The 27,276-nt window shown below is 41.5% G+C and overlaps 1 protein-coding gene across 5 annotated transcripts in view; it reads left to right on the top strand.

Moving 5' to 3' along the window:
- The window catches only part of TENM1 (teneurin transmembrane protein 1), a 502,103-nt gene that overhangs the window by 308,296 nt on the left and 166,531 nt on the right, over positions 1 to 27,276 (top strand). For 4 of the 5 annotated variants that reach the window (XM_054040281.1, XM_054040280.1, XM_054040279.1 and 1 more), the window contains 5 exons: positions 5,144 to 5,296; positions 15,746 to 15,945; positions 17,408 to 17,618; positions 21,553 to 21,654; positions 22,982 to 23,176. In XM_054040281.1, the coding sequence (XP_053896256.1) occupies positions 5,144 to 5,296; positions 15,746 to 15,945; positions 17,408 to 17,618; positions 21,553 to 21,654; positions 22,982 to 23,176 (861 nt within the window). The remainder of the gene's footprint in view (positions 1 to 5,143; positions 5,297 to 15,745; positions 15,946 to 17,407; positions 17,619 to 21,552; positions 21,655 to 22,981; positions 23,177 to 27,276) is intronic. The other variant, XM_054040278.1, reaches the window with a different exon arrangement.

The raw sequence follows: 27,276 nt of genomic DNA, 5'->3' as shown, positions 1-27,276 counted from the left end.
CTGCTTCACACTGTGAGCTCGGCTCAGTGAGTCTAATTTAAATAGACTGCTGGTACAGAATAGACATGTACACTCTTCAGGGACTAATCATGCCAGCCAGTATTTGCAGCAAAACCCCACACAGTGTTTTTCAAAACAAAGTAGAATGCATTACTCAAGTGGTACACTGCACTGCAAGTCCTTAGGTTAGCATAGAGAAATAATGGTCAAGCCACAGTTTAGCAGCCAAGCTGTAATGAACTCCATTTTGGGGCTCTGTCTCTCTCTGACTTCCTTCCTTACTCAGTTCCCAAGTGAAAGAGCTCAGCTTCTTCCAGAGCCCACACTTTGGGCTGATTTCCACTATGGGGAGATTGAAGCTGCTACAATTGATGAAGCAGGGATCAATTTAGCGGGTCTAGTGAAGACCCACTAAATCGATGGCAGAGCACTCTCCCATTGACCCCAGTATTCCAGCTCTCCGAGAAGAGTAAGGTAAGTCGACCAGAGAGCGTCTCCCGTCGACTCAGCGCAGTGAAGACACCGGGGTAAATCGACTTAAGCTACGTCAACTTCCACTACATTATTCACATAGTTGGAGTAGCATAATTAGGTCAATTTACCCCGGTAGTGAAGACAAGCCCTTTATTCCCTGCTGGACACTCTGTCCTTTTTTTCCAGGCAGGACCATGCTGAGTTCACAACCCCCATGGCCGGAGCTTCCCACTGTTGAATGTCAATAACATGAATCATTGCAGCGTGCATTGTCTCCCTGGACCCTCTGTTGACCTGGGTCAGTTTCAACCAGTCCCTTAATAACTCTACTCATTCCACCCAAACAGGGAGGTGACACATGCACTTACATCTTTTAGCGTAGCCTGAGAGCAAAATTAATCTTCTTCCCCACACTGGGTAGCAATGCAAAGCCTAGGAGGAAACTGAGGATTCATAAAATATTGCAGAAAATTCCCACATGATCACAAACACCAATGCACATCATGACTTTATAGCATGGATGTAATCCAACATTGTAAACAGGACCAGTGTGCAATTGCAGAAAATAAATACTTTTCAAGTAGCTCAAGATTGTCTGATGAGGGGCAGAAACAATGGTCAGCTAATGAAGTCCATTCTGTCAAAACTACTGTAATTCTTAGATCTGATAGAGGAAGTTCTAATAAGATTTTCTAAAATAAATGAAAATAGCAGGGAAAGCAAAACAAAAGGCATTTTGTGCAGGTCGGTGATTTGGAGAGACTACACATTTGTGGGATTTTGTCCCCAAAAATTAGTCATGTGGGTTAGATACGTGCTTATTGCAAAGGGCACTTTCTTTTTTTTTTTTGGTCTTCTCTTCACTGTTGAGAGTCTATTTTGCATTTGAGCCAAACCACACATTTCATATACTGCCAGACTTGCAGCACATAAATTGACAAGCTGTGTTTACACAGAAGGTAGATACGAATAAATTAAATTAGATTATTGGCTTTATAAGCAGAAGGTATGGAATAATCTGGTTTACAAAATGAAACCTGAAAATCCCACTTTTGTATATTTCTGAGTCTTTGCCTGAGTATGCTGCAAACTTACAAGACGTGCGTTACTTATCTAGAAATGTCAATTTCCTTTTGATTAAAAGTTGAGCAAAATAGGTCATTCTAATTATTTGCTTTGCAGATGAAGGACCAGAGCCTTGGCCCTGGCAGTTCTGAGTTACCTCATTGGTGCAAAACAGCCAGAAAGTTACCTTAAAGGGGCAACCAAGGATTCCCTGTGATGGAGATGCCAGAAGGCCAGAGTTGCCACTGCTCCCTGGCTTCATTTAGGTGGTACGTTGAGGACAAGGCAGAGTATACAGTGCTCCGCTGTATCCTCAGGCAGCACAGCAGTCTGATGAGACCAAATGTAGCTGACAAAATTTAGAGCAGCCATAATAGGCCCAGGATTGAGGAAGTGGAAAGCAAGCTTAGATCCACCTTTGCCCCCACAGCATCCTACACTCTCGTCAGCTCTGCCGACTGTAAACTCTGTCAAACTTAGTAGCTGGACCAAAGTCTTTAATTTAATCCTATATCGTATTATTATAAAAAAAATATTTACATTTATCTTTTGCAAGGAGGATCTAAAATTTTAGAATGACTTAAACATGTGTTATATAAATACAATATAATTGCAATTTGTACGTTAGCATCTGACATCTGCAGTGTACTCCAAAACACCATATAAAGAGAGGATCGCATTTTTACCTCAAATGTGTTTCCTGCCTCCAAATCACCTCTATAGGAGCTATGTATAAGTCTGTGGGGGAAGAATGTAGTCATACAGTGACAAAGCTAAATAATAGTGGAGGGCTGGATAAATTGGGGTTTGGCACATCAGGAAAAGATATGTTTTCAGATTAGATCTCTAATAAGGTAAAAAGTCAAGGAGACAGAGTAATCAGGCTGGTTGTTCCAGAGAGCAAGAGAGAAGCACAAGAAGGTGCTTGTATTAACAGCAGTGAGAATGTGCAGAGAGGAAGCTAGTATTGTGCTGGCAAATGAGAAAGGAGAGTGCTTCAAATGGTAACATCCTTTGTGGTGTTTTAATAAAATCAAGTAAACACTTTCTGCATGGAGCTTCATCATCTTCCAGAGATGTTTGAAAGAGATTTAAAAGCAAACTTTCTTGAATCCTACTTGGTAAAATGTATGTATATTTAAAATAAAATGTAGTTTTTATCTGCATACTGCACCTCTATTATAGGGCAAACAGGCATTTTTGTAGAAATTATATTTAACTAAGAGAAAAGAAAAATATTAACGAAAATGTGGTGAAAATATTAATTAAAATGATAAATAAATATGTGCTACTTCCTTTAGTGAGCTCCTGAAATAATCTTCTCCAAGATTTAATGGCTTCCAGTGTTGTGTGTAAACTGGTTATTACCAGAGTAATACCTAGATTTGAAGTTAATTTGTCAAAGAGCTATAGTTCATACACATGAACTTGATGGTTAATATAATGAAAATTAGATTTATTTTAAGATTGCCAGCTAACCAGTTTCTGTAATGATAGAAGCCATTTAATTTAATCCAAGTAGAACTTATTTTCTGTTCAAACATCCAGCCTTATACATTGTTCAACGAGAAACCTACCTAGTGGTATCACATGTAATCTCCCATAGGCTACAAGTCAGGAGTCCAAGGCTGGCAAAGGGCATCATCTCTATAATGTAGTTGGTATTTTTCAGGAAGGAAACAGACTGTCAAACATACAAACAGTTCAGCTAGCTTGCCAAGCTTTGGCATGTACTACAGAAACTACAGTACTTCCCCAGCCGGAAGGGAAGACAAAGCAAACTAGGTTAATTGGTGAGAATGGCTGATGAAATGCATAATGTAGCCAAGCTAAAAAAGAAGTGGAACAAGGAAAAACATACATTGCACATTCAGCCCCCTGCCTTGTGACATACATCATATTACAGTGTATAACATGGAAATGCAATTCATGAATATAAACCTGCTACAGAACCTCACGTTATATTTATTTGTATATATTATAATTAATTGCCAACTCTTTGTTAATATATAATAGAACCCACAGCCCTTGCTAGGATCAGGGCCCCTTTATGCTGCATGCTATAGAAACACAGAGGTACAGCAAACATGGTGATCCCTGCTGATTCCATTATATGTACTAGTGATCTATGTTGGGTTAATAAATTCCAAGACCAGAACACAGGGTATGGTTAGTATCAATGAGGTCTTCTAGACCATAAGACTCAAATTATTATTATTCCATAGATATGTATACTGATTACATATTTTTGAGATGTAGAGCCAGATGCTGATTTCTGTGACTCCAGTATAAATCCAGAATAAGTCCATTGAGGCAAATGAACTTACTCTGAATTTACATTAATGTAAATGAGAAGTGAATAATTTTTGCAATTACACACTGAGATCAGAATCTAGCCATAAATCAGTTAAGTTTTCTTGCCCTGTCAGGTAAATGAAATGAGAATTTGGGGCATCATGTTTGCTGTGGCTATATGGATGGTGAGTCTTAAAAACGTGGTGTAGGGATTTACAATACTTGTGCATTTGGTGTAAACTACTGTACCTTGCATTTTATTAGCTGTACAGTATTCTTGTGGCCTCACTGGCTGAGGCCATTGTATGTCCATATTATTATTGTTAATCTTGCCTTTCAACAAAGTTTACGGACCTTTCCCACATTTCATCTTCTTGATGAGTCGTAGAGCACTGTGTTTGCATAAGAGACCTTGTCTCTCTTACATTAGCTGCAGTTATGTCAAGGTGAAATCTAATTTGTGTAGCTTCCTAATAGATACAGAAGAATATCAAGTACATTTCCTTTGTCACATCCATCACATCAGAGACATCGACAATGTCATTTATATACAGCCCAGGGGTGCACCAATCAATGGGGGGCACTGGAAGCGACTGTGACACAGAGGGAGCTTGCCTGCTAATTACCCTTTTGTGGGGTACAGCTTGTTTCCCCTGTAGATCAGTTCCATTCTACCATGGCTGTGCTCCTCCACCTTTTCACACTCACTTTGAGGTGCACCTCCTGGGAATTAGGAAGGAAGAAGTCCCTGCTCTCTCTTGGCTCCAGGACTAATTGTGCCTGGCCTTTTTGTGGGATGCGCGGGAATGGGGGAGGTGCGCATGCACACACTCATGTTCATGTTTAATGATTAGGCAGACACTGGCTGAAAATGATTTGGGAACATACTAGGAAGAATATCACTCAGAGCTGGGCAGCAAAAGGTGAACAGTTTTCCTTTGTGGTACTATATTAATGCAGCGAAGGAGAGAGCTCTTGGTCAGTTGAAACAGATAATACCTGCTAAAGCTTGAGAATCTATCATAGAGTACCATATTCACACAACCATTATCCTTTTTATTTCAAGCATTTCCATTAGTTGCTGAAGAAATTAATCACCTAGCTCATTGGCCTGTGTCCAAAAGAAAATGTGTAAATTAAGAAGACATTTAGTTTTAGAGTAAAGTTAGAAACTTGGAATTCTGATTTATTCCACACAGAGACAAATACTACCTGACGTTTGCAGAAACAGGTTTGCTGCATTCTTTCTTAGTCTAATCAAAGGTGCTATGATTTAGGAATAAATTAATTGGTCTTCATTTTTTTACAGCAGTACATTTATTTGGCTTAACATGGCAACTGCAGCCTGTAGAAGGGCAGCTCTATGAAAACGGAGTCAGCAAAGGAAACAGGGCCACAGAGTCCATGGATACCACTTACTCGCCAATTGGAGGGAAAGTGTCTGATAAATCAGAGAAGAAAGGTAGGTGTGAGTATAGGGCAGGGAGGGAGGTTGGGAGTATTTAAACTTGAATGCAATTCAGATTACATATTTGTCACAGTTTGGCTATTTTTAATTAAGGTTCAATCTCCTCTGTTATAATTTTAAACCAATCAACGGGTCATATTGTGCCACTGATTTTTTTTTTTCGAGCAGGGCCCCCCCACTAAAATCAATGAATGGCTCAAGGTTATTGAGAAAGTGATGCTCATGGAACAAAATATGGGCTTTCATTTTGCAAAAGCAGTGATCCGATGAAAGCCAACTTTGGGACCTTCAATGCCCATAGCTGAGCAGATCCCCTGTTGGTAACAACTCCCAGCGTGGGGGGTTCAGGGATGTGCTGCCGTGCAAATGTCTTGATCATCAAAACCAATCTTAGGCAGAATGAAAACATTCAAGCTGTCCACTGAGAAAAAAACCCAGCTTCCCGATCTTTCTCTTCTCCAAAACACTGTGTGAGTAGTGAAAAGGAAAGGAAAATGTGACGATTCCACTCTCGCTTGCCAACCCTCCCATCTCTCTTCACGTGGAAAGATAGAATTCCTATGCTCGTCTGACTGTGGATGGTAGATAAAATCTCCTTCTCATGATAGTGTCACAACAGGCGAACGAAGTAGAAAGAGGAAGGGGAAGGAGGAGAAAAGAAATCGAGATGAAGACAAAGACCAGCCTTTAGGTGGGGGAGAAGAGCAGAATCAAACTGAGGTCTTGTCTACACTGTCCTACAGTTTGGGTTATGGGGATGTGAATAGCAGTGTGCACCAAAGTGCTGCGCTGAATTTCCCCCATGCGAATGCTGCGGGTGTGAACTAAAAGGTTCCTAGTTCGCATTAAAGTAGTCCTGTTTGAAGAGAGCTACATTAAGGTGAACTAGGAACCTTTTAGTTCACACCTAGAATATCCATGCAGCAGAGTTACGGTGCAACACTTTGATGCATGCTGCTATTCACACCTCTGTAATCCGAACTATAGGGCAGTGTAGACATGCCCTGAGGGCTCTGGCAATGATAGGGAATTTTCTGCCTTTTGTACAAATAGAATAAGTGCCACGGTCTCCTAAATATGAAACATGATGGCCACTGTTGTAGCAATCCTTACAAAAGGATATTACATCCCAGGACAATAGGCTTACAAATCAATGTGGCAAGTAGAAAGAGATCATAGAAGACAAATAAGCAATTGCAGTAACACAAGAGGAGGTGACAGTATTGTCATTTCCATTTTTTCTTCAGAATGGATTGATGGTGAATTGCAGTAGTGTATTTGTGCCCTGATTCCATGTGGGAAAGGGCCAAGTTGTGTCATACACCTTGTACTTGACTTTATTAAATCACTTTATCAATATACTTCAGATTTAACAAAAGCTTTTCTGAAGCATTTGGCTTCTCAAAGGGGATTTATAGAAAGGGTTCCCTGTGCAAACAAGTTAAATTACAGCATTACCAGTTAGTTAGATGTGTGAGATTATTTATGTATGTGTGGGGCCACTCTGTGGTAGGACATAACTGTTCTGAGTATCGTGGAACCACGCTATTCCACAGAAACGGCAAAGCTTAGAAGTGTGCAGCATTTGCACTGCTTCACAGGAGAGTGCATCAACTAGCTCCACGGCAGTGCTGAGGGGATTTAGACTGTTCTGCCACCTCTTCCCCCCACTTCTTGTTGGGATGGGACGCTGACAGGGAATATTCCCCACACGCATGAAGACATATGGATAAAGGCTCCTTGAGCCCAGCCCAACAACTTTTGTGAACTCGCGGGTGTGCATTTCGGTCTGAATATTTTCCACTTCTAACCTTCATTTCCCATCTTTTATTTAAATAGCCATCAAACACCTTATTCACAATGTAGGGCCAAATCCTGCTTATGCTTGTGCTAAGGAGAGGAAGGGGACGTTGGCAGCCCCTTACGCTTCAGCAGCATAACAGCTTCTCTACTTAGTGCCCATGAGTTTGCTAGAATGAGGACCTCCCTTTCAGGCTGTTCGGCACACCAAAGTCCTAAATTAAGAGCCATCGCCAGGGCCTCAGCCAGCCAGCAGGTATACTGGGAGTGTCAGCATGCACTAACAAGAGACACACAACTTCTTTATAAGAGAGTGGTAAAGTATCCCAGGCCGCCATCTCTCCCTCCCGTTGTTTGGATGTACGAGCAGCACAGCTTGTCCTCCTTAATCTTACACACCTCCAGCAGAAAAGGGTAGTATTTTGTCTGTCAACTTCAATCCTAGAGAGATTTCACAGGAATAGATAAAACTGCCAGATATGTACAATTTCCCATCCCTGAGTGACATTGTGAGATGGTTTGCCAGCCTTTCAGAACGTATATTTTATATTTTTATATTTAATGAAAATCAAATTTGCAAACTGGCAAAGCAGGTTTTTTAAGGAGGCATTTTGTAACACACTGACCTGTGGCTAGGAGTTAATGTTTTGCAATGGAGCATTTTGATTAAAAACCCAGGCATTCGATTGATGCTGGTACTTGGAGATTGTATGTTTCAGGAATCCGTTATAATCAGCATACGGGTACTTTCATGTGATCATTGGCATCTTGCTGTTCAGATTTTTACTTTCTTGAAGACAGAAGAGACTTGCAATATAAGAATCTATCTTTTGCTTTTATTGTTATGGAACAGTGAAGGATTAAAGCCAATCAGTGAAATTTGGCAGCTATTGCAAAAACTCTAAAATATTTAATAAATTAAAATAATGTAATAATATATATTTTGTCCATGAAAAAAATGTTAAGGTGAAAAAATGTCACTCAGGACAACTTCAGCAACTAGCATTGACATTTGGAAAGTTTATTTCACTGCATACTTCTAGAAGAAGCAAGAAAACTTAAGACAAAAATACTTTACATTCACATACTTCCTTATGTGTACAATTGAATGCCTGCTTGGTTCAAAAGAACTTAGAAAACAATGCTGAAAGATCAGTGGTTATGTGTCGTCTTGTGAAGTAGTAATGATGGTTCAATAAGTAAGAAAACATGGACTTTCTTCAGGCATGAGGAAGGCTATGATTTAGTCATGGAAGTCACAGAATCCACGACTTCCGTGATTTCAGGCCACGGTGGTCAGGAGCTGCAGAGTACCCCACTGCCCACTGGGGCAGGGAGCTGCGGGGTATCCCCGCTGCCTCTGGCGGCCCCCAGAGCTCCAAGCTGCTGCGGGCGGTCGGGTACCCTCCCAGCTGCCAGCACCAGAGGGAGAACCCCCAGGTGGTGGGGGCCTACAGAGCTGCTAGTGGCAGGGCAACCCCCAAGGTCCTGGCCGCAGTGCATGGTGGGGAACCTCACAGCTCCCGGCCGCCGTGGGTGGCAGGGAGCCTTACAGCTCCCGACCACCATGGGTGGCAGGGAACCCCCAGAGCTCCCAGCCACTATGGCTGGTGGGGAGCCCCTGAACTCCCAGCTGCCATGGGCGGTGGGGGCCCCCAAAGCTGCCGGTAGCGGGGGAACCTCCAAGCATGTGGCCACCATGGGCCAGTGATGGGGGAACCCCTGAGCTCTGGGCCCCCGGAGCTGCGGGCGGCAAGGGTACCCTGCAGCTCTTGGCCCCTGCAGGCAAGAGAGGCACCCCACAGCTCCCAGCTTCCCGGTCACGGAGGAACCCCCAAGCTCCCAGCTGCCATGGGCCCCTGGAGCTGAGGGCAGCGGGGGTACCCCACAGCTCCCAGCTGACACAGGAGGCGGGGGCACTCCATAGCTCCCACGGGCAGCGGGGGACCCCTAGAGCTGTAGGCGGCTCCTAGCCCCTGTGCAGCTGCTCCACTTCAAGTGGTGTGAGGACCTGCGGATCCCCATTTTGTCAGGGATATTTTTAGTAAAAGTCACAGACGGGTCACGGCTTCCATGAATTTTTCTTTTTTGCCTGTGACCTGTCCATGACCTTTACTAAAAATATCCCTGACAAAATCTTAGCCTTAGGCATGAGGCTTGAAAGTGTTGGATTCTACAATAGTTATTTTGTGCTGTAATGATTAGCTGAGAAATATAATATTTGGAAGATATGGATACTGCCACTAAACACCATTAACAGACAACGTATTTTTTTCACGTATGTTGCCACTGCATATGCCAACATCCATTTCTTACATGTGTAGTCATATAAAACCAACCACAATAATATATTTTCATAAAGGATGCATATATGTTTAATCTAAACTAAGACCTCTTCAACTGAAAGACAATGAGATGTATTGTTTCAAGACTGTCAGCGCTGACACACAATTCAACCAAATCTAGTTACATCAAAAATTTTCTGTGCCTAAATCATAACATGCAGACATATTTAAAACCATGATATTATATACCTCCAACAAAGAACATTTTTGCTTTAGGGAAAGGTAAGGCAATTACAATATTTTTTAAAGACCATCAACTCTGACCAACAATCCCATTAACTTAAAAAACAGTATTGTGTCCTTGACCTTATAGTTATTGCGCTAAAACCTTGTAATTGAATATTTTTAATTATCACGTGTCAATATCACCAAAACGTACCTTAGTGCTTTACTTAGCCTAAGGTAATTGCTTGCAAAGAGACATTAAGATCTGATATCTTTCAAGTCCTTGAAATGGGTGAGAGGTTTTCTTTTATTATACATTAGCCAAAGAGAGACTTATGTGTGTTTTTTCTCCTCATTTGATTCCTGATCACACTAGAAAACTTGAGTTCATTTTCAAAACTCAAAATTCAAGAATTTGTTTGCTAGAGGAAACTGAAAAAAAAATTAGGCTGAACTCCCCCCATCCCCCCCAAAAATTGTTATAATTTAAAGTAACATATTTACTTGTAAAAACAGCAAAGAGTCCTGTGGCACCTTATAGACTAACAGACGTATTGGAGCATAAGCTTTCGTGGGTGAATACCCACTTCGTCACCCACGAAAGCTCATGCTCCAATACGTCTGTTAGTCTATAAGGTGCCACAGGACACTCTGCTGCTTTTACAGATCCAGACTAACACGGCTACCCCTCTGATATTTACTTGTGAATTCTTAGGTCTGGTCTACACTATGAGTTTAATTTGAATTTAGCAGCATTAAATCAAATTAACCCTGCACCCGTCCACACAACGAAGCCATTTATTTCGAAATAAAGGGCTCTTAAAATCGATTTCTGTACTCCTCCCTGACGAGCGGAGTAGCGCCAAAATCGATATTGTCATTTCGAATTAGGGTTAGTGTGGCTGCAATTCGATGGTATTGGCCTCCGGGAGCTATCCCACAGTGCACCATTGTGACCGCTCTGGACAGCAATCTGAACTCGGACGCACTGGCCAGGTAGACAGGAAAAGCCCCGCGAACATTTGAATTTCATTTCCTGTTTGCCCAGCACAGGCGAGCACAGGTGACCACAGAGAGCTCATCAGGCCGATAACCATGCAGGCCGATAATCGAAAAAGAGCACCAGCATGGACCGTACGGGAGGTACTGGATCTGATCGCTATATGGGGTGAGGATTCAGTGCTAGCAGAACTTCGTTCGAAAAGACGAAATGCCAAAACTTTTGAAAAAATCTCCAAGGGCATGATGGAGAGAGGCCACAATAGGGACTCAGATCAGTGCCGCATGAAAGTCAAGGAGCTCAGACAAGCCTATCAGAAAACAAAGGAGGCAAACGATCGCTCCGGGTCAGAGCCGCAGACATGCCGCTTCTACGCTGAGCTGCATGCAATTCTAGGGGGGGGGCGCCACCACTACCCCACCTCTGACCAGGGGTAATCTCATCAGCCACACCTGAGGATTCTGTGGACGGGGAAGAGGAGGAGGAGGAGGAGGAGGAGGACGAGGACAAGCTTGCGGAGAGCACACAGCACTCCGTTCTCCCCAACAGCCAGGATCTTTTTCTCAGCCTGACTGAAGTACCCTCCCAAGACCATGACCCCATGGAAGGGACCTCAGGTGAGTTTACCTTTTAAAATATAAAACATGGTTTAAAAGCAAGCGTTTTTTAATGATTACTTTGCCCTGAGGACTTGGGATGCATTCGCAGCCAGTACAGCTACTGGAAAAGTCTGTTAACGTGTCTGGGGATGGAGCGGAAATCCTCCAGGGACATCTCCATGAAGCTCTCCTGGAGGTACTCCAAAAGCCTTTGCAGAAGGTTTCTCGGCAATGCAGCCTTATTCCGTCCTCCATGGTAGGACACTTGACCACACCATGCTAGTAGCAAGTAATCTGGTATCATTGCATGACAAAGCTTGGCAGCGTATGGTCCCGGTGTTTGCTGGCATTCAAGCAACATCCATTCTTTATCTCGCTGTGTAATCCTCAGGAGAGTGATATCGCTCATGGTAACCTGGTTGAAATATGGGAATTTAATTAAGGGGACAGAGGTGGCCGTTCCTGCTGGGCTGTTTGCCTGTGGCTGAAAAGAAATCCTTCCCTGCAGTTAGCCAAGCGGGAGGGATAAAGCAGTCATCCCAGAGAATTGGATGCGGGGGGTTAGTTTGTTTTCTGCTGCTGAAGGTTAACAGGAAAACCACAGCAGTCAACGGGCTTTGCTTGGTATGTGGGAAAGGAGGGCCCAGAAGCCGAAAGACAATGGCTTATCATGGCCGCATGCAAGCCGAATTCTGTTGTCCGGACCTGCGTCTGTGACCTCTAACACCAAAGCCACAGGCGCTCAATATTAAGATGGAAAATACGACCTTGTACTGAAATCACATGTGCTATGTAATGTGAATAGTGTTTTTCACCGTGAAAGAGTATAAGCATTGTTCTGTAAAATGTATCTTTTTAAAAACTTCTCTCCTTTTTTCCAACCCTCCAGCAGCTGCAAATTTTTCAAACCTCCCTTCTCCATCCCGAATTCTATCTCAGATAAGGCGGCAGAGAAAGAGGACGCGAGACGAGATGTTCTCGGAAATAATGGAATGCACCTGCAATGAAAGAGCTCATTTGAATGAGTGGAAGGACACGGTATCTAAGTACAGGAAAGATGCCAGTGAATGTGAGGTCATGAGGGACACTCGAGATGAGAGGTGGCAGGCTGCAACACTGGGGCTGCTGCGTGATCAAACGGACATGCTCCGGCGTCTGGTGGAGCTTCAGGAATGGCAGCAGGATAACAGAGTGCCGCTGCAGCCACTGTATAACCTCCCTCCCACCTCACCATGTTCCATAGCCTCCTCACTCAGACGTGTAAGAACATGGGGGGGGAAGCTCCGTGCACCCTCCCACTCCACCCCAGTGGACAGCCCAACCAAAAGGCTGTCATTATATTGAATTTTTTCAGTGGCCTTTTACTTCCCTCCTATCCTCCTCCCAAATCTCATCTGGGTTACCTTGTCGGTTCTCTCCCTATGTTTATAATCAATTAATAAAGAATACATGATTTTTAAACAATAGTGACTTTATTTCCTTTAAAAGCAAGCTGTGATTTAAGGGAGGAGGGTGGTTTGCTTACAGGGAATGAGTCAGTCAAGGGGGTGGGTTTTCAACAAACAGAACTTTCACACTGTAGCCTGGCCAGTCATGAAACTCGTTTTCAAAGCTTCTCTGATGCGCAGCGCTTCCTGGTGTGCTCTTCTAATCACCCTGGTGTCTGGCTGCGCATAATCAGCAGCCAGGCGATTTGCCTCAGCCTCCCACCCCGCCATAAAGGTCTCCCCCTTACTCTCACAGAGATTGTGGAGCACACAGCAAGCAGCAATAACAATGGGGATATTGGTTTGGCTGAGGTCTGACCGAGTCAGTAACGAGCGCCAGCGACCTTTTAAATGGCCAAATGCACATTCTACCACCATTCTGCACTTGCTCAGCCTGTAGTTGAACAGCTCCTGACTCCTGTCCAGGCTGCCTGTGTATGGCTTCATGAGCCATGGCATTAAGGGGTAGGCTGGGTCCCCAAGAATAACTATTCGCATTTCAACATCCCCAACTGTTATTTTCTGGTCTGGGAAGAACATCCCTTGCTGCAGCCATTTAAACAGAGTAGTGTTCCTGAAGATGCAAGCATCATGAACCCTTCCTGGCCAGCCCACGTTGATGTTGGTGAAACATCCCTTGTGATCCACAAGTGCTTGCAGCACCATTGAAAAGTACCCCTTGCGGTTTATGTACTGGGTACCCTGGTGCTCCGGTGCCAAGATAGGGATATGGGTTCCATCTGTCGCCCCACCACAGTTAGGGAATCCCATTGCAGCAAAGCCATCCACTATGACCTGCACATTTCCCAGAGTCACTACCTTTCGTAGCAGCAGCTCAGTGATTGCTTTGGCTACTTCCATCACAGCCGCCCCCACAGTAGATTTGCCCACTCCAAATTGATTCCCGGCTGACCAGTAGCTGTCTGGCGTTGCAAGCTTCCACAGGGCTATCGCCACTCGCTGCTCTCATCTTGGTATTCTGGCGCTTCAGGGCAGGGGAAAGCAAGTCACAAAGTTCCATGAAAGTGCCCTTACGCATGCGAAAGTTTCGCAGCCACTGGGAATCGTCCCACACCCGCAACACTATGCGGTCCCACCAGTCTGTGCTTGTTTCCCGGGCCCAGAATCGGCGTTCCACGGCTATAACCTGCCCCATTAACAGCATGATCTCCAAAGCACCGGGTCCTGCGGTTTGATAGAATTCCATGTCCATGTCCTCATCACTCTCGCTGCCGTAGCCTACTCCTCGCCGCCTGGTTTTGCAGGTGCTGGATCAGCATAAACTGCATGATAACGCGCGAGGTGTTTACAATGTTCATGACTGCTGTCTTGAGCTGAGCGGGCTCCATGCTTGCCGTGGTATGGCGTCTGTACTGTTCACCCAGGAAAAAGGCGCAAAACGGTTGTCTGCTGTTGCTTCCCTGGAGAGGGGGGAGGATGTACCCAGAACCACCCGCAACAATGTTTTTGGCCCCATTGGGATCTCAACCCAGAATTCCAATAGGCGGAGGAGACTGCGGGAACTATGGGATAGCTACCCACAGTGCAACACTCCGGAAATTGACGCTAGCCCTGGTACATGGACGCACACCGCCAAATTAATGTGCTTAGTGTGGCCGCATACATTCGACTTTATACAATCTGTTTCCAAAATTCGAATTATATAAATTCGGATTAATCCTGTAGTGTAGACATACCCTTAGAGAACTCATTCTGTACCCTAAGAATAGGTGTTCTATGTTTGGGGAGGATACATGTGTTATTCATTCCTTACGCAAATAGATCCCACTTCCCATTCTGGTGACTCAAAGCAGCCCTAAAGTCAGTAGATCCAGCACTCTGAGAATTTCCCCTGCCTAGCAAATTATGGCTCTCTTCATTCAGAATGTTGTGTACCGCCTACACTCGTCAAAGTCCATGTAGGATCTCACCAACGATCCTTATACTATTAATGTATTCTGGAAATAGCTGGCCACAGTTTTACTAGTCCCGTTTTTTTTTTTTTTAGGAAGCCATTTACAGTATTCCATATGCATTATAGAGGGTAAGATTCCTATTTCATTCTAGTTGTTCATCCTTTTCCCTCATGTTGATGCTTTATTGGGTGAGGTGATACAGAAAAGGAATGGGCTACTGAGTTCAATCTCATGCTGTTAAATCCTCCTAATAACATAGGACCCTCTCCTGCTTCTGCTGAAGTATGTGAGAGTTTTGCAATTTTTGCAATTCACTTTGATGGTTGTAGGATTGGGTCCGTGGTTTGCAACCTGTCAGGATGCTAACTGTTGGCAAGCTAAAAAGAACATAAAGGAATGATACAAGCCAACAAAGCATGTCAATTCATACTCGGTTTGAAATTGCCTCTTTTGTTCCTCCCCTAATATTTCAGCTCACCAATTCAAGAGGTTCTGTACTATGATGTCTGAAAATGTATTGCCTGCATAATGACAAGATGCCAAATATCACATTAGATATAATGCCTGTCTCTATCCTCATGCCCTCCAGTGTTGTATACATCAACTACAAACCATTACCTTTAGCAATATCATAGTAAATTTGTTAGGAATAGTGATTAGGAGAAATCCTGATTTATACTTCAGCTTTCACTGGCAGTCCTGATTCACTGTCTTCAATACTGTCCATTTGTATACCTTATATTGTACCTACCAGGCTGTGGTCTGGAATAATTGGCAGAAGGAGATACCCCAAGTGTATTCTGTCAGTGCAAACTCAGTTGAAAGGCAAACTCAGTTTGTTTGTGTGGCCTAATTTCTGTATGCAAAGATTTTCATTTTTCCCAGTTACATAGAGACTCCTCTGCAATCATTAAAAACTACTGAAGTTTCCTGGAGAAAAGCGCTCTAGAGTGCGTAGCTGTAAATCTTGCTTGCAAATTAATTCATTTGTGGATTAACTGAATAATAATTAGCTAATTTCCAACATATTAATACATACTTACTAATTACCTATTATTACCTACCTAGCCTATTATTTTCACACTTTGTGAATATGACAAGTGATTGTTTTTTTTGTTTCTGGAAAATCAGTGTTTCAGAAAGGACGGGCCATAGACACAGGAGAAGTTGACATTGGAGCACAAGTTATGCAGACCATCCCACCAGGTTTATTCTGGCGTTTTCAGATTACTATCCATCACCCGATGTACCTGAAGTTTAACATTTCACTTGCAAAGGACTCTCTGCTGGGAATATATGGTAGAAGAAACATTCCTCCCACTCATACTCAGGTAATTAATAATAATACCAGCAATTCTGTTGTGCTTTACACTTTCAAAGAGCTATATCGGCATTAATATTCACAACGCTCTTATAAAGGAGGGAGAGAGAGATGTAAATATTTTCCCCATCCTTCCCCTCTTCAGTCACACTTACAGATTCTGGGCTCTTCTAAGCAAAAGGACAATGAAGGGGTGTTAGCAGTGCTTATCGCCCGAAAGTGAGTGGGGAAGGGACAAGGCATAATCCTGTTCTCCCTCTGCACCAACCAGCAGAGAGAAGGACATACTGTAAAACATCTCCTTGATCCACCACTGGGGTCGTATGACGCTGTACCTATATGTTAAGTAAAATCTATATAGCTTCAATCTTGTTCAAAGTTGAGCTCCTAGTATTTAGTTAACTTCCTTATGCACATCCAACAATGCAAACATCTCATGTGGTTAGCGTAAAAGAGATAAGCCAAAAAGGTATTCTAACTTCTAATAATAATGTTACTTCTAAATGTTCACTATTAGCTAGGACTTTGCAAGAGGAAACCTAGCCATGCCAGAAGAACCTGATTCATCACTGTTCATACTGAAATATTGTGTAGTCTTAATAGATTTGGAATATTAAGTTAACATTTCTGAAGTATAATTAAATCATATCTCATCTACAGTTTATGGGACATATTTCAAATACATGTATTTTATGCCCAAATATATTTAATGCTAGCATTTCCTTAAATTAAATGTTGTTAGTAGATAATTAAGGGATTTGATCTCAGAGGTGCTGAACACCCACAGCTCTGATTGTCTTTAACTGGAGTTGTGATGGAAAATTGGGCCCCTGAATACCTACAAATATTTGAACTATTTTATATTTCCATTAAACGGGAATTTTCAGATGTTCTGAAGGCCTGATCAGTGCCCATTAAAGTCAACTGGATCTGGTCCTAAAGCTGCCAATGGCTACTCCAATAAATGTTACCAATTTTTCTATAGCAAGAAATAGATTTCATGTGTATTAACTAAACTGACCACAAAGAAAGAGAAATATAGAGACATCTAAATATTTAGTATTTTTAAAGACCAATTATTTTCACACCTGGGTGCCAAAAGTTAGGCTTCAAAATCCATATTTTGGCTCCTAAATCATACAGGTGCCTAACTTATGCAATAAAGTTTGAAAATGTTAGATCTATTCCCATAACACAGGTGTAATTCTGGAGTTAATTTATTGGGTTCAATTGAGAGAGTCTGGATTTACACTGATATAACAGAGATCAGGATTTATCTGTAATAACACCTATTTAGAATGAATATTGGAAGCTTAACAGAGTTGTGCAACCCCTACTCACATTAGTGAACACTTAATCAAGCAGTCCCTTTGAGGGTAACCCTATCTGACTGAGACATTCACGTAGATTTGTCTGGTTTAAAACACTATAAAAATTCTCTAGTTGGATAATTTTTGCCATTATTATTTCAGTTTGATTTTGTAAAACTGATGGATGGAAAACAGTTAATTAAACAGGAACCAAGGAACTCAGAGGAGTCTCAGCATGCTCCTAGGAACCTGATCTTAACAACCCTGCAAGAGACAGGTTTCATTGAATATATGGATCAAGGAGCTTGGCACATGGCATTTTACAATGACGGAAAGAAAATGGAGCAAGTATTTTTATTAACAACAGCAATTGGTAAGAACAGTTACCCTGCCATTCCTATTCTGGTTGTTATGTTAAAAAGCTGCCTTTGAAAAGGAATTATTGAGCCTGATTTCCAATCTGATTTAAACAGATCTTATTTTGTTTTGATTACATTGACTTCAGTGTATTTACTTCTCATTTACACCAGGGTAAGAGGAGAATCATGCCTCGCATTAAAAATGGACATTATGATTTAATTAAGCCTTAACCTTTGGTATACCTTAAAACCATTATATGCTAGTGTTGAATGTCTATGTATTTTCTGGGGGTTTTAATCTATTGCAAGAAATTACAGGGAAAATGTCTGTGCTCCCTGTGTATGTGGCACCCACACTCTCTTAAAAAAAAAAAAAAAGTGTTGTATGATGTTCTTCTCCTTCTCTAGTAGGCAAGAGTTAATTAGGAAACTATGCCCAGCAATGTGCTGACATTATTGATAAGGATGGGTTGCGTACATAACAAAGAAGCAGAGGAAGCCATTTGGCTTGATTCCATTGAAAACATAGGAAGGCAGGGAGGTGGGCTGCAGGAAGTGTTTGCTAATTGGAAAAAAGCAATAGAAAAAAGAGTGCTAATTTTGAGGGGTTATTATAAATAATGGAGAGTAAAGAGAAAGCATAGTATTTTAATAGTTTAAAAAACTGAACCACTTTCTGTTAGTGATACTATGTACTGTTGTTATTCAGCTAATTAAAAAGGTTCAAAAAGTACAAGAAAAATATAAAACAGTTTTTGCACTTTTTTTTGTCAACCATACAGTGCCACTCTTTGGTACACAAATATCTACCTGTAGTAGGCAACTATCTGAAGATACTCGGTGTTGTCCTTTTGGCAAATCTACCTGCAGTTAATCTTTTTTAATTCATTAAAGAGGGGAGATTGTTTTACTAACTTTAGCTATTGTTGGTGAGCAGTTCTCACAAATAGGGTTTGTTACTCAAAGTTTAATTTACGGTACAGTACTTTAGTATTTCCAGCAGTCTTGGTTTGCTATAAGACTTTAACCAATTTGCCCTTTAGTTAACCTGTTCAACCATATGTTTAGCAAGATGTCTTTACCAGTAATGGACATGCCATCTGCTCTCTAACAATTAGGTTCTATTTTTACTTGATGCTAAAGACCTTGATGTATGGGCCAGCGGAGAGTGCCATTCAAACACAAAGATTATCAAGGACTTCGCTCAAAGTAATCAGAAAGGCAATAAGGAATTGTAATGGTGAATTTAGTCTGAAAGAAGACAAAATTTGCTGTGTTTAGAGTGGAAAGTGAGCCTCTTACAAGCAAAAGAGACATTATTATTTAATCCCTCGTGTGTGTTAGCCTGTGATTTAGCATTGGAAGAGTTTCCTTTGCATTTTTCCATTCCAAAGAAGGCTAAAGATAAAGTTTGCCTCCACACTGAAATATCATAGGCTTTACCCATGGCACTTAGGGATTTCCAAAGTCTAATGAGAACATCTAAGAACATAAGAATGTCCATACTGAGTCATACCATTGGCCCATCTAGACTAGTGTCCTGTCTTCCAACAGTGGCCGGTACCAGATGTTTCGGAGGAAATGAGTACAACAGGGCAATTTATCAAGTGATCCATCTGCTTTCATCCAGTCCTGGCTTCTGACAGTCTCAGGTTTAGGGACACACATAGCATGCCATTGTGTCACTGACCATCTTGGCTAATAGCTATTGATGGGCCTATCCTTCACGAACTTATCTAATTCTTTTTTAAACCGCCTTCACAACATCCTCTGACAATGAGTTCCACAGGTTGACTGCGTTGTGTGAAGAAGTACTTCATGTTTGTTTTAAACCTGCTGCCTATTAATTTCATTGGGTTACTCCTGGTTCTTGTGCTATGTGAAAGGGTAAATAATACTTCTTTATTCACTTTCTCCAACTATTCATGATTTTATAGACCTCTATTGTATTCCCTCCCTTAGTTGTCTTTTTTCTAAGCTGAAGAGTTCCAATCATTTTAATCTCTCCTTATATGGAACTTATTCCATACCCCTAATCATTTTTGTTGCCCTTCTCTGTACTACTTCCAATTGTAATATATCCTTTTTGAGATGGAGCAACCACAACTGCACACAGTATTCAAGGTGTGAGTATACCATAGATTTATATAGTAGCACTGTGAGACTTTCTATCTTATTATCTATCCCTTTCCTAATGGTTGCTAACATTTGGTTAGCTTTTTTGACTGCTGCTGCACATTGAGCAGATGTTTTCAGAGAACTATTCACAATGATTCTACAATCTCTTTCTTGAGTAGTAACAGCTAATTTAGACCCTATCATTTTGTATGTATAATTGAGATTGTTTTCCAATGTGCATTACCTTGCATTTATCAACATTGAATTTCATCTGCCATTTTCTTGCCCAGTCATTCAGTTTTGTGAAATCCCTTTGTAACGCTTCACAGTCAGCTTTGAACTTAACTATCCTGAGTAATTTTGTATCATCTGCAAACTTTGCCACCTCACTGTTTGCCCCTTTTCCCAGATCATTTATGAATATGTTGAACAGCACTGGTCCCAGTACAGATCCTTGGGGGACCCCACTACTTACCTCTCTCCACTGTGAAAACTGTCCATTTATTCTTGCACTTTGTTTCATATCTTGTAGACGGTTACTGATCCATGACAGGACCTTTCCTCTTATCCCATGACTGGCTATTATGCTTAAGAGTCTTTGGTAAGGGACCTTGTCAAAGCTTTTCCAAAAGTTCAAGAACACCACAGCAGCTGGATCACCCTTGTCCACGTTTGTTGAGACCCTCATAGAATTCTAATAGATTGGTGAGGCATGATTCTCCTTCCTGTCCCAGCGATGGGGAGCAGATACACTGCTTCTCACAGAAGAACTTTTTCATGCAAAAGGATGTCCCAGGTCCTACTCCCCATCTTCAGAAGTGCTTCTTATGGTGAAGTCAAAGGCTTCTTTCCTCTCCTACTATTAATGTCCAATAGCCTTTCTGCTAGGCTCTGCTCCTGAACTCAAATTACGCCAGTTTTGGGGCCGCCTGGCACTCTCTGCAACATCTGTATGTTTTGTATGGGTCTTGCATTCAAGGACTGACCTGGTTTCACCCTGCTTGTTTTGTGAGAGCTAACATAACTGAAGCCTTACATTTGTGTGGCTGCATGGTCTTGATAGATAGCTATTGTATTGATCTAAACTACTGTACACATTGAAAGACTATGGGAAATATGAATGCAGATAAAGAACGATTAACCATTGTATAGATGCGGGTTTAAGGACCTGTAATCTATAATGGTTTCTTCTCCAGAGCTGGAAGTTGGAATGATCTCCAAGTTTAGCATAAGATTTAAAGAGATTTACTTCTGGAGACCTGAACCTCAGCACTGATTTACTGAAGTGAACTTACTCGCATCACTGAAGTGAACTTAATCTTGTCAATCAGATTACTAAACTACATTAAACTACACTTTATTCATCCCTTTTTATAAAAGTGGGAACCCTTCTCTCCAAAAAAAAGTTAACTATAGTCTTAAATGAACTGCCCAATGCTTTTCTTCTGTAAACAGACTTAAATTAATGGAACAAAAAAAAAAGAATGTATTTAAAGAAAACTGAGAATTTCTCAAAAATTAGTTAAGTTCTTCTAAGGCTTTTAATGGTGGTGAATTTAACACAAACACTTACTTTAAAAGCTTTCCACTGTAGCATATTACAAATTAAATATTACTTGTTACATCTAAGCTGTCAAGACAAATCTAATATTTGTAAGTTGCTTGAACAAAAAACTTTACTTGATGCTGCCTACAAATGAAAATGAACAGTTTATCTAAGCACCTTCTTTGGTTCTTGAGAAATGTATTGCAAATGGTTATGCTGTAGGTGACACTCATTTCAGAAGCCAGTTCATTCCTTTTATTGCTTACAATTTTCTTTATAAATAGAAATCATGGATGACTGTTCCACTAATTGCAATGGGAATGGAGAGTGTATCTCAGGTCACTGCCACTGTTTCCCAGGATTCCTCGGGCCTGACTGTGCAAGAGGTAATTTTTCTATTAACTGAGTTAAAATACAAGATGATGAGCATGATTTTTAATATGAATCTTGTGAAGAATGTCAGACTGATGGTCCAGAGACTAAAGACTTGCTAATTGCCTTTAACCCTCAGCTGGAGGGCCCCTTCAGGTGATGCTTAGGGTAGCTCCTGCCCATTCAATCTTTGGCCAAGGGGGTGCTAATTAAGGCCAGATGTAGTCAGTTTTGTCATATGGCCATCTGTCCTCTGCAAATTGGAATAAAACTATCAAAAACCCATTCACATAGGCCACAAAACAGCTATCAGATACTAATAACTTTTAGTTACTACTAACGTGGATTTGAACCAGCAACTCACAGTTTCTATATCCTCTGAGCAATCCACAGTTTCTCCTACTTCTCCCTCTGGCCATTCTGTAATTTTAAAATCCAAAAAGAAGTGTATTTAGTATTTAGTTTGATTTTTTTTTAAAATTACTAACAAACATGTCTTGTTAGAAAAAGCAATAGAAGTAAAACTGCCTGTTCTATGCCCTAAGCCTGAGGACGGGGAACGCCAGAAATTAAAAAGAGGGAAGTATTTTTTTCCCAAAATCAAAAATATCACTTCCCTGATATTTTAAGGGAGATGAAGAAGGAAATAATCCCGATTCACTGTAAAGACCAAGAGTGAACTCAAGATGCACTGGTATTTCACATAAATGGCTGTAATAATTGGTGGGTACAGTCTTCTGAATATCTGTGTGTATGGAGGTTCTCAAATCTATTCTACTCTTCTCTCAAATTTAAGATCAATTTTACCTCAACATTATACTTTGGCTCAGAGATTGGTTGTAGAACTTTTCACCTCCAGGTTTCTGGTTTACATATAAATCAGTAATGACTAAAACTTCAATAATCTTAAAGTTGTTCAGTGGCATAAAGAAAATAAGTGGGTGGTATCTTAGTTCACAGTTAACAGGTATTAACATCACAAAAAACATCCCTACAGTTAGCACTAAGAAGCCTCATTGTGAGAAGTCTCACTAAAGAGATCAAAAAGTGGGCAGAGAGACTGAACTATGGTACCATCTTCTTTATCTGCAGAGCTGCCCATTCTAGGTCAGTTAAGGTACATGAATGGAGCAGAATGGAGAAGCTGGCATTGTAGCGGAACATGTTTGTTGATAAAAATAATTCATATTCCAAAGCTTTCAGTCTGGCCCCTTTTGCAAGAACTAAAATCACATTGCCAGTAAATGCAATACTATAATTAAAGAATGATAAATGCAATAAATGTTAATACCCTTAAGAATTTAAATATAGCTCGGAAATCTAATTATTTGCCTTCTTCAGACTCATGCCCAATACTGTGCAATGGAAATGGAGAATATGAGAAAGGTCACTGTGTATGTCGCAATGGATGGAAAGGCCCAGAGTGTGATGTTCCGGAAGAACAATGTATTGATCCAACCTGCTTTGGCCATGGTACTTGCATCATGGGAGTATGTATTTGTGTCCCAGGATACAAAGGAGAAATTTGTGAGGAAGGTTTGTGCCATTTCTCTCATTTCTACCTTTTTAGTGTGTTTTGTTTAAATTGATGCCACCTTTGGAATTTAAGTCCTTAGGAAACCATGTCGATTTTAATTACTCTTGAGAAACATTAGGATGCTTCCTGGTAGGTAACTTCACTGGGTCATGGGAAGCGTATTAGGCTTCCAAATCCTAATGAAAGTCAATGGGAATTAGGTACCTAGTTCTCATTTGTCAAGGGAATAGAAAACTTTTTTATGTTGGGGGCTCAAGTTACAAAAAATAAATATAACAACAGCGGTTGAATATTGTTTTTCACACCATCTAATTATTATTGCAGGGACAATCCTCTGCCAACTCAGTTTGTTCTCTACAGCCCAGGAGTACAGTTCTCTGATAGATTTCAAGCAGCTGAGACTTTCTCTTTCCCTGGAGTATCAGCTCTTGGTTGCCAGGGCGGGTTGAAGGTCTCTCCTTAGCAGGCTCTGGCTCCTTTCTTCCCTGACTGGGAAATGTCTCAGCAAGAATGGGCTCTTATTCTTGTGAAAAGGAATATTCTGTATGCCTGAGTGAGGGTTACCTGCCTGTACTTCTCCCAATATTTCTGCAGCCAGGCGAGCAGTTTCCCTCTCCAAGGTAGTGCACTCACCCCCTTTCGCACCCTTGTGTCAGGGTACGATGCTGCAAAGGGTTTTCTCTGGTTCCTCCTACTGGCCCTCTGCCTCTCAATGGGTCTTCCATGGTTCAGTCATCTGGCCATGTATAAAGTTCAGTCCCCCTTTGGGGTAACAAAAGGTCCAATTGAAAGTCCAAGCTAAATGTCCAAGCAATAATTCTTCCGCCCATCTCAGGTTCCACTGAAGAGTTCTTACTGGCCCTCCCTCACAAAAGCCTAACTTGCTCCTGCAGAAACCACTGAGCTATAGTTACTCCTCTGTTGCTTGCTGAAGTATCCTAACTGGCTCTCCATCAGGGTCTCCTTCCCCAGAGCCTTATCTGCTCCTGCATTTGGGCTTAGGGATTGGTAAGAAAACCCAAGCTCACCTTGTGCTGCTTCCCATAGCCTGTGCTCAATACAGCCTCTCTTTGGTTCTCAGGCCTCTGGCTTCTCCATTCTTTGCTGAACTTATAAGTCTTCAACCGTCTCGGGTTCCACTGAAGTACTTTTATTGAGCCTGTCTCAGGGCCTCCCCCAGAGTAGCCCAACCTGCTCCTTCAGAATTCTCCCTTTGTTGCTTCTTGGCTTAGCAGGTATTCCCTCACTGCTTCGCTTCCCCAGGGTCTCTGGTAGCTTCCTCTAGGGATCCCCTTGGTCCTTGTAGGCCCTAGTTCAGGGCTTCCCCACAGGATCCTGTGCTGCTCTCTGTAGGCCCTCCTACCTGACTTCCTGCCTGTTTAAGTCCTGTCTCTGGGTTCCCACCCCGAGGAGCCAGACCCTGCTCCCTGTGGGTTTTCCTACCCACAGGAGAGTTCTGCCTTCTCTGCAGTCTCTCCCCCAAACTGAGTTCTCCATTCTGTTTGTATAGTCTTTTCCTAACCCTTTCACAGCTGATGTTGCTAATTATCATTAAATCATCATATCACCATCAGCTGGGGGCTAACTGCTAGGTCTCAAAAAAGGCTGAGCCTGACTTGCCTTAATGCGCCAGCCAGCCTGTCACACCATCCTTCCACAGAGGCTTTTGATCTTCCTGCTCTTTCTTTGCAGGAGGTGCTTTGATCCCCTCTCTAGGGAAACCAGGGATAGGTTCAGCCAGCTGCCACTCCTCTGGGGCTGATTCCCAGAGCATCTTGATTGGCTCTTTCCCTCCTCCCACTCCCAACCCCACATGACTTTCAAGTGCTCTTTTAATAAAGGGATGTGGGAGGCCAAACATCATGGTGGAGCCATGCTTTGATTCTTTGGCTGTCCTTTAGCAGCCTCTGACCCCAATCCTATTATGCATAGGAAATAAATGGCCTCCAACTGCCATCTAATTTATAGTCTTTTCCTTGTGAGTCTGTGGCTAAGAGAGGAACCAAGAGGGTTACAAAGCAAAATATAAAAGCAGATGTTTTTCAGTGTAATCAATAGATCCAGGTGTAGGCCGTTTCTTCATTCTGTCACCTAGACTGTTCTACAAAGAACACACTGACTATATAAAACCAAGAGGCCAGCTAAATGCTCCCATTTGCCAGAGGCTAATGTGTGTTTTTTTAATTCAGCAATCTATGCCATTCTTTTTAAGTTCGTAGTGACTGAGTAAAAAACAAAAACAAAGTGTATATTTTCAAGGTGCTAAAATGAAATCACTTAAAACATTGCTGAAATAAAAGAAAGAAGCTAAGCTACTAATAACAGGTGGATCAACTTCTGCTGGTTGTAGCATTCACCTGTTTCTACCATCATATAGAACAGTAACCAAAAGTCAATTGCCTGATACTGTTAGCATTTCTGAGAGACTTCATCAACCACAATGTAAATCTTTCTCTGTGCATAACTTTGGAAAACAAGACCATTCTTTTTGTTCATCCTAGTTGATGATTTTCAGTGGCTCCATTATTATTAAGCTAGTGACAGCATACTCTGTTTCCACTAGTGTACAGCTTTTAAATGCAAACTACTTTTAACTAAGTACACAGATGAAACTTTCACACAGTCCAGATTCTCTAATTGGAAAAAGGCATGAGACAAATATGACAGGAAAATATCTATCATGAAGCAAGTGATATTCTTAAAAAGGCCATAAAGAATGTTAATACATGTATTCAGAACCCTAGAGGAAAGATTAAAATAGGAAAGCAGAATGAAAATACTAAGTGTTGTCTTATACAAGGACGCACACTGCAAGGCCATCATACTGAACAAACTAATACTGCACTTTTAAGTGGGTAGACTGCAACTTTTTTTAGCTGCTTTTTTCAACTGCTTTGTTTGATCCTGATGTTTCAAAGTGGCTGAAAAAGAGTCAAAACAAATTCACAAGTTCAGTTATTCAGAATCAGAAACTGGAAATCTTACAATCTTAAGATTTCTAGAAAGTTGTATGCAATTAGTATCAATTGTAGCAACCAGAGTGAAACCGGTGAGAAACTATACAAGAGCCAAGTATTATTATTTGTTATGTACTCACTGTTGTAGCATGATTTGCATGAAATGCTCTATTTCCGGACATTAAATATGAAGCGTTAAGTGTATCACCGGGCATCTGTATCTTTTCTCCAACAAATTGCACCATGCAGAAGCCCTGGCTTCACTTTCTGAAAACTACCTTGGACTGTGTGCAGATTGGGAGGTTGTGAAGAACGCAACAAAAGATCCTGAAACAAAACTTCAAATTGGTTTCATAACAGCTCACACAGAAAAGTTTAACTTCCTCGCTGATATTGAATTAAGTCAGAAAGTCCGAAACATGGTAGACAGTCCATGCAAAACTCGGCAAGTGTTAAATGTTTCAGCAATAGAAGGCCAATCTGTTACAAAGATGACACTCAGTTCATCTGATTGGATGGTCTTAAGTAAGAGCTATAACTTTATCTGGGAGCACATCCATCAAAAAAGTTTAAAGTTGGAGATCGTTGGAATGCCTAAACTTCCAAGGAAGAGAGAAATTGCCAAGGAAATGCAAATAGGGACTGGAGAACCTAGCTGTACAAATTCAGCAAAGGAATTTTAAAAGAATTTCTTTGAAGTAGGTATAATCTTAAAATGTCCACTATTAAATCACGATTTGTACAGAAAGGCTACAAAAGTATTCAAAATCTTGAAACTCTCATAACCGCTCCAAATCTAATAGAAACACAGGTTCCAAGTATGCTTTGGTTGTATGGTTCTGATTTCAGCCATGATCAAAAGATTATTCATCTTCATCTGTTGGAAGCCAATTGTCAGCTTATAGAAGAGTCATTCAAGTCAGTTCAAAAATATCTGTGTTTGTCAGTCAAACCAAAAATAAACTGTTTTCCAAAGTGGTGAAATTGATAATAACGCTTTTGGTGGGGCTTGCAACCAATGTTGTAAGCGAGCATAGTTTCAGTGCCCTACGTCATATTCAAACGTGGTTTAATTCACAACGGGACAATCACAGTTCAATTGATGTAAGATTTTACATGTACACAAGTACTAAACTGATTAC

This window comes from Malaclemys terrapin, chromosome 9, assembly GCF_027887155.1.
Source record: "Malaclemys terrapin pileata isolate rMalTer1 chromosome 9, rMalTer1.hap1, whole genome shotgun sequence".
Lineage (NCBI taxonomy): Eukaryota > Metazoa > Chordata > Testudines > Emydidae > Malaclemys > Malaclemys terrapin.
Note: the sequence above shows the minus strand (reverse complement) of the source record. Positions and strands in the feature narration are given on the sequence as shown.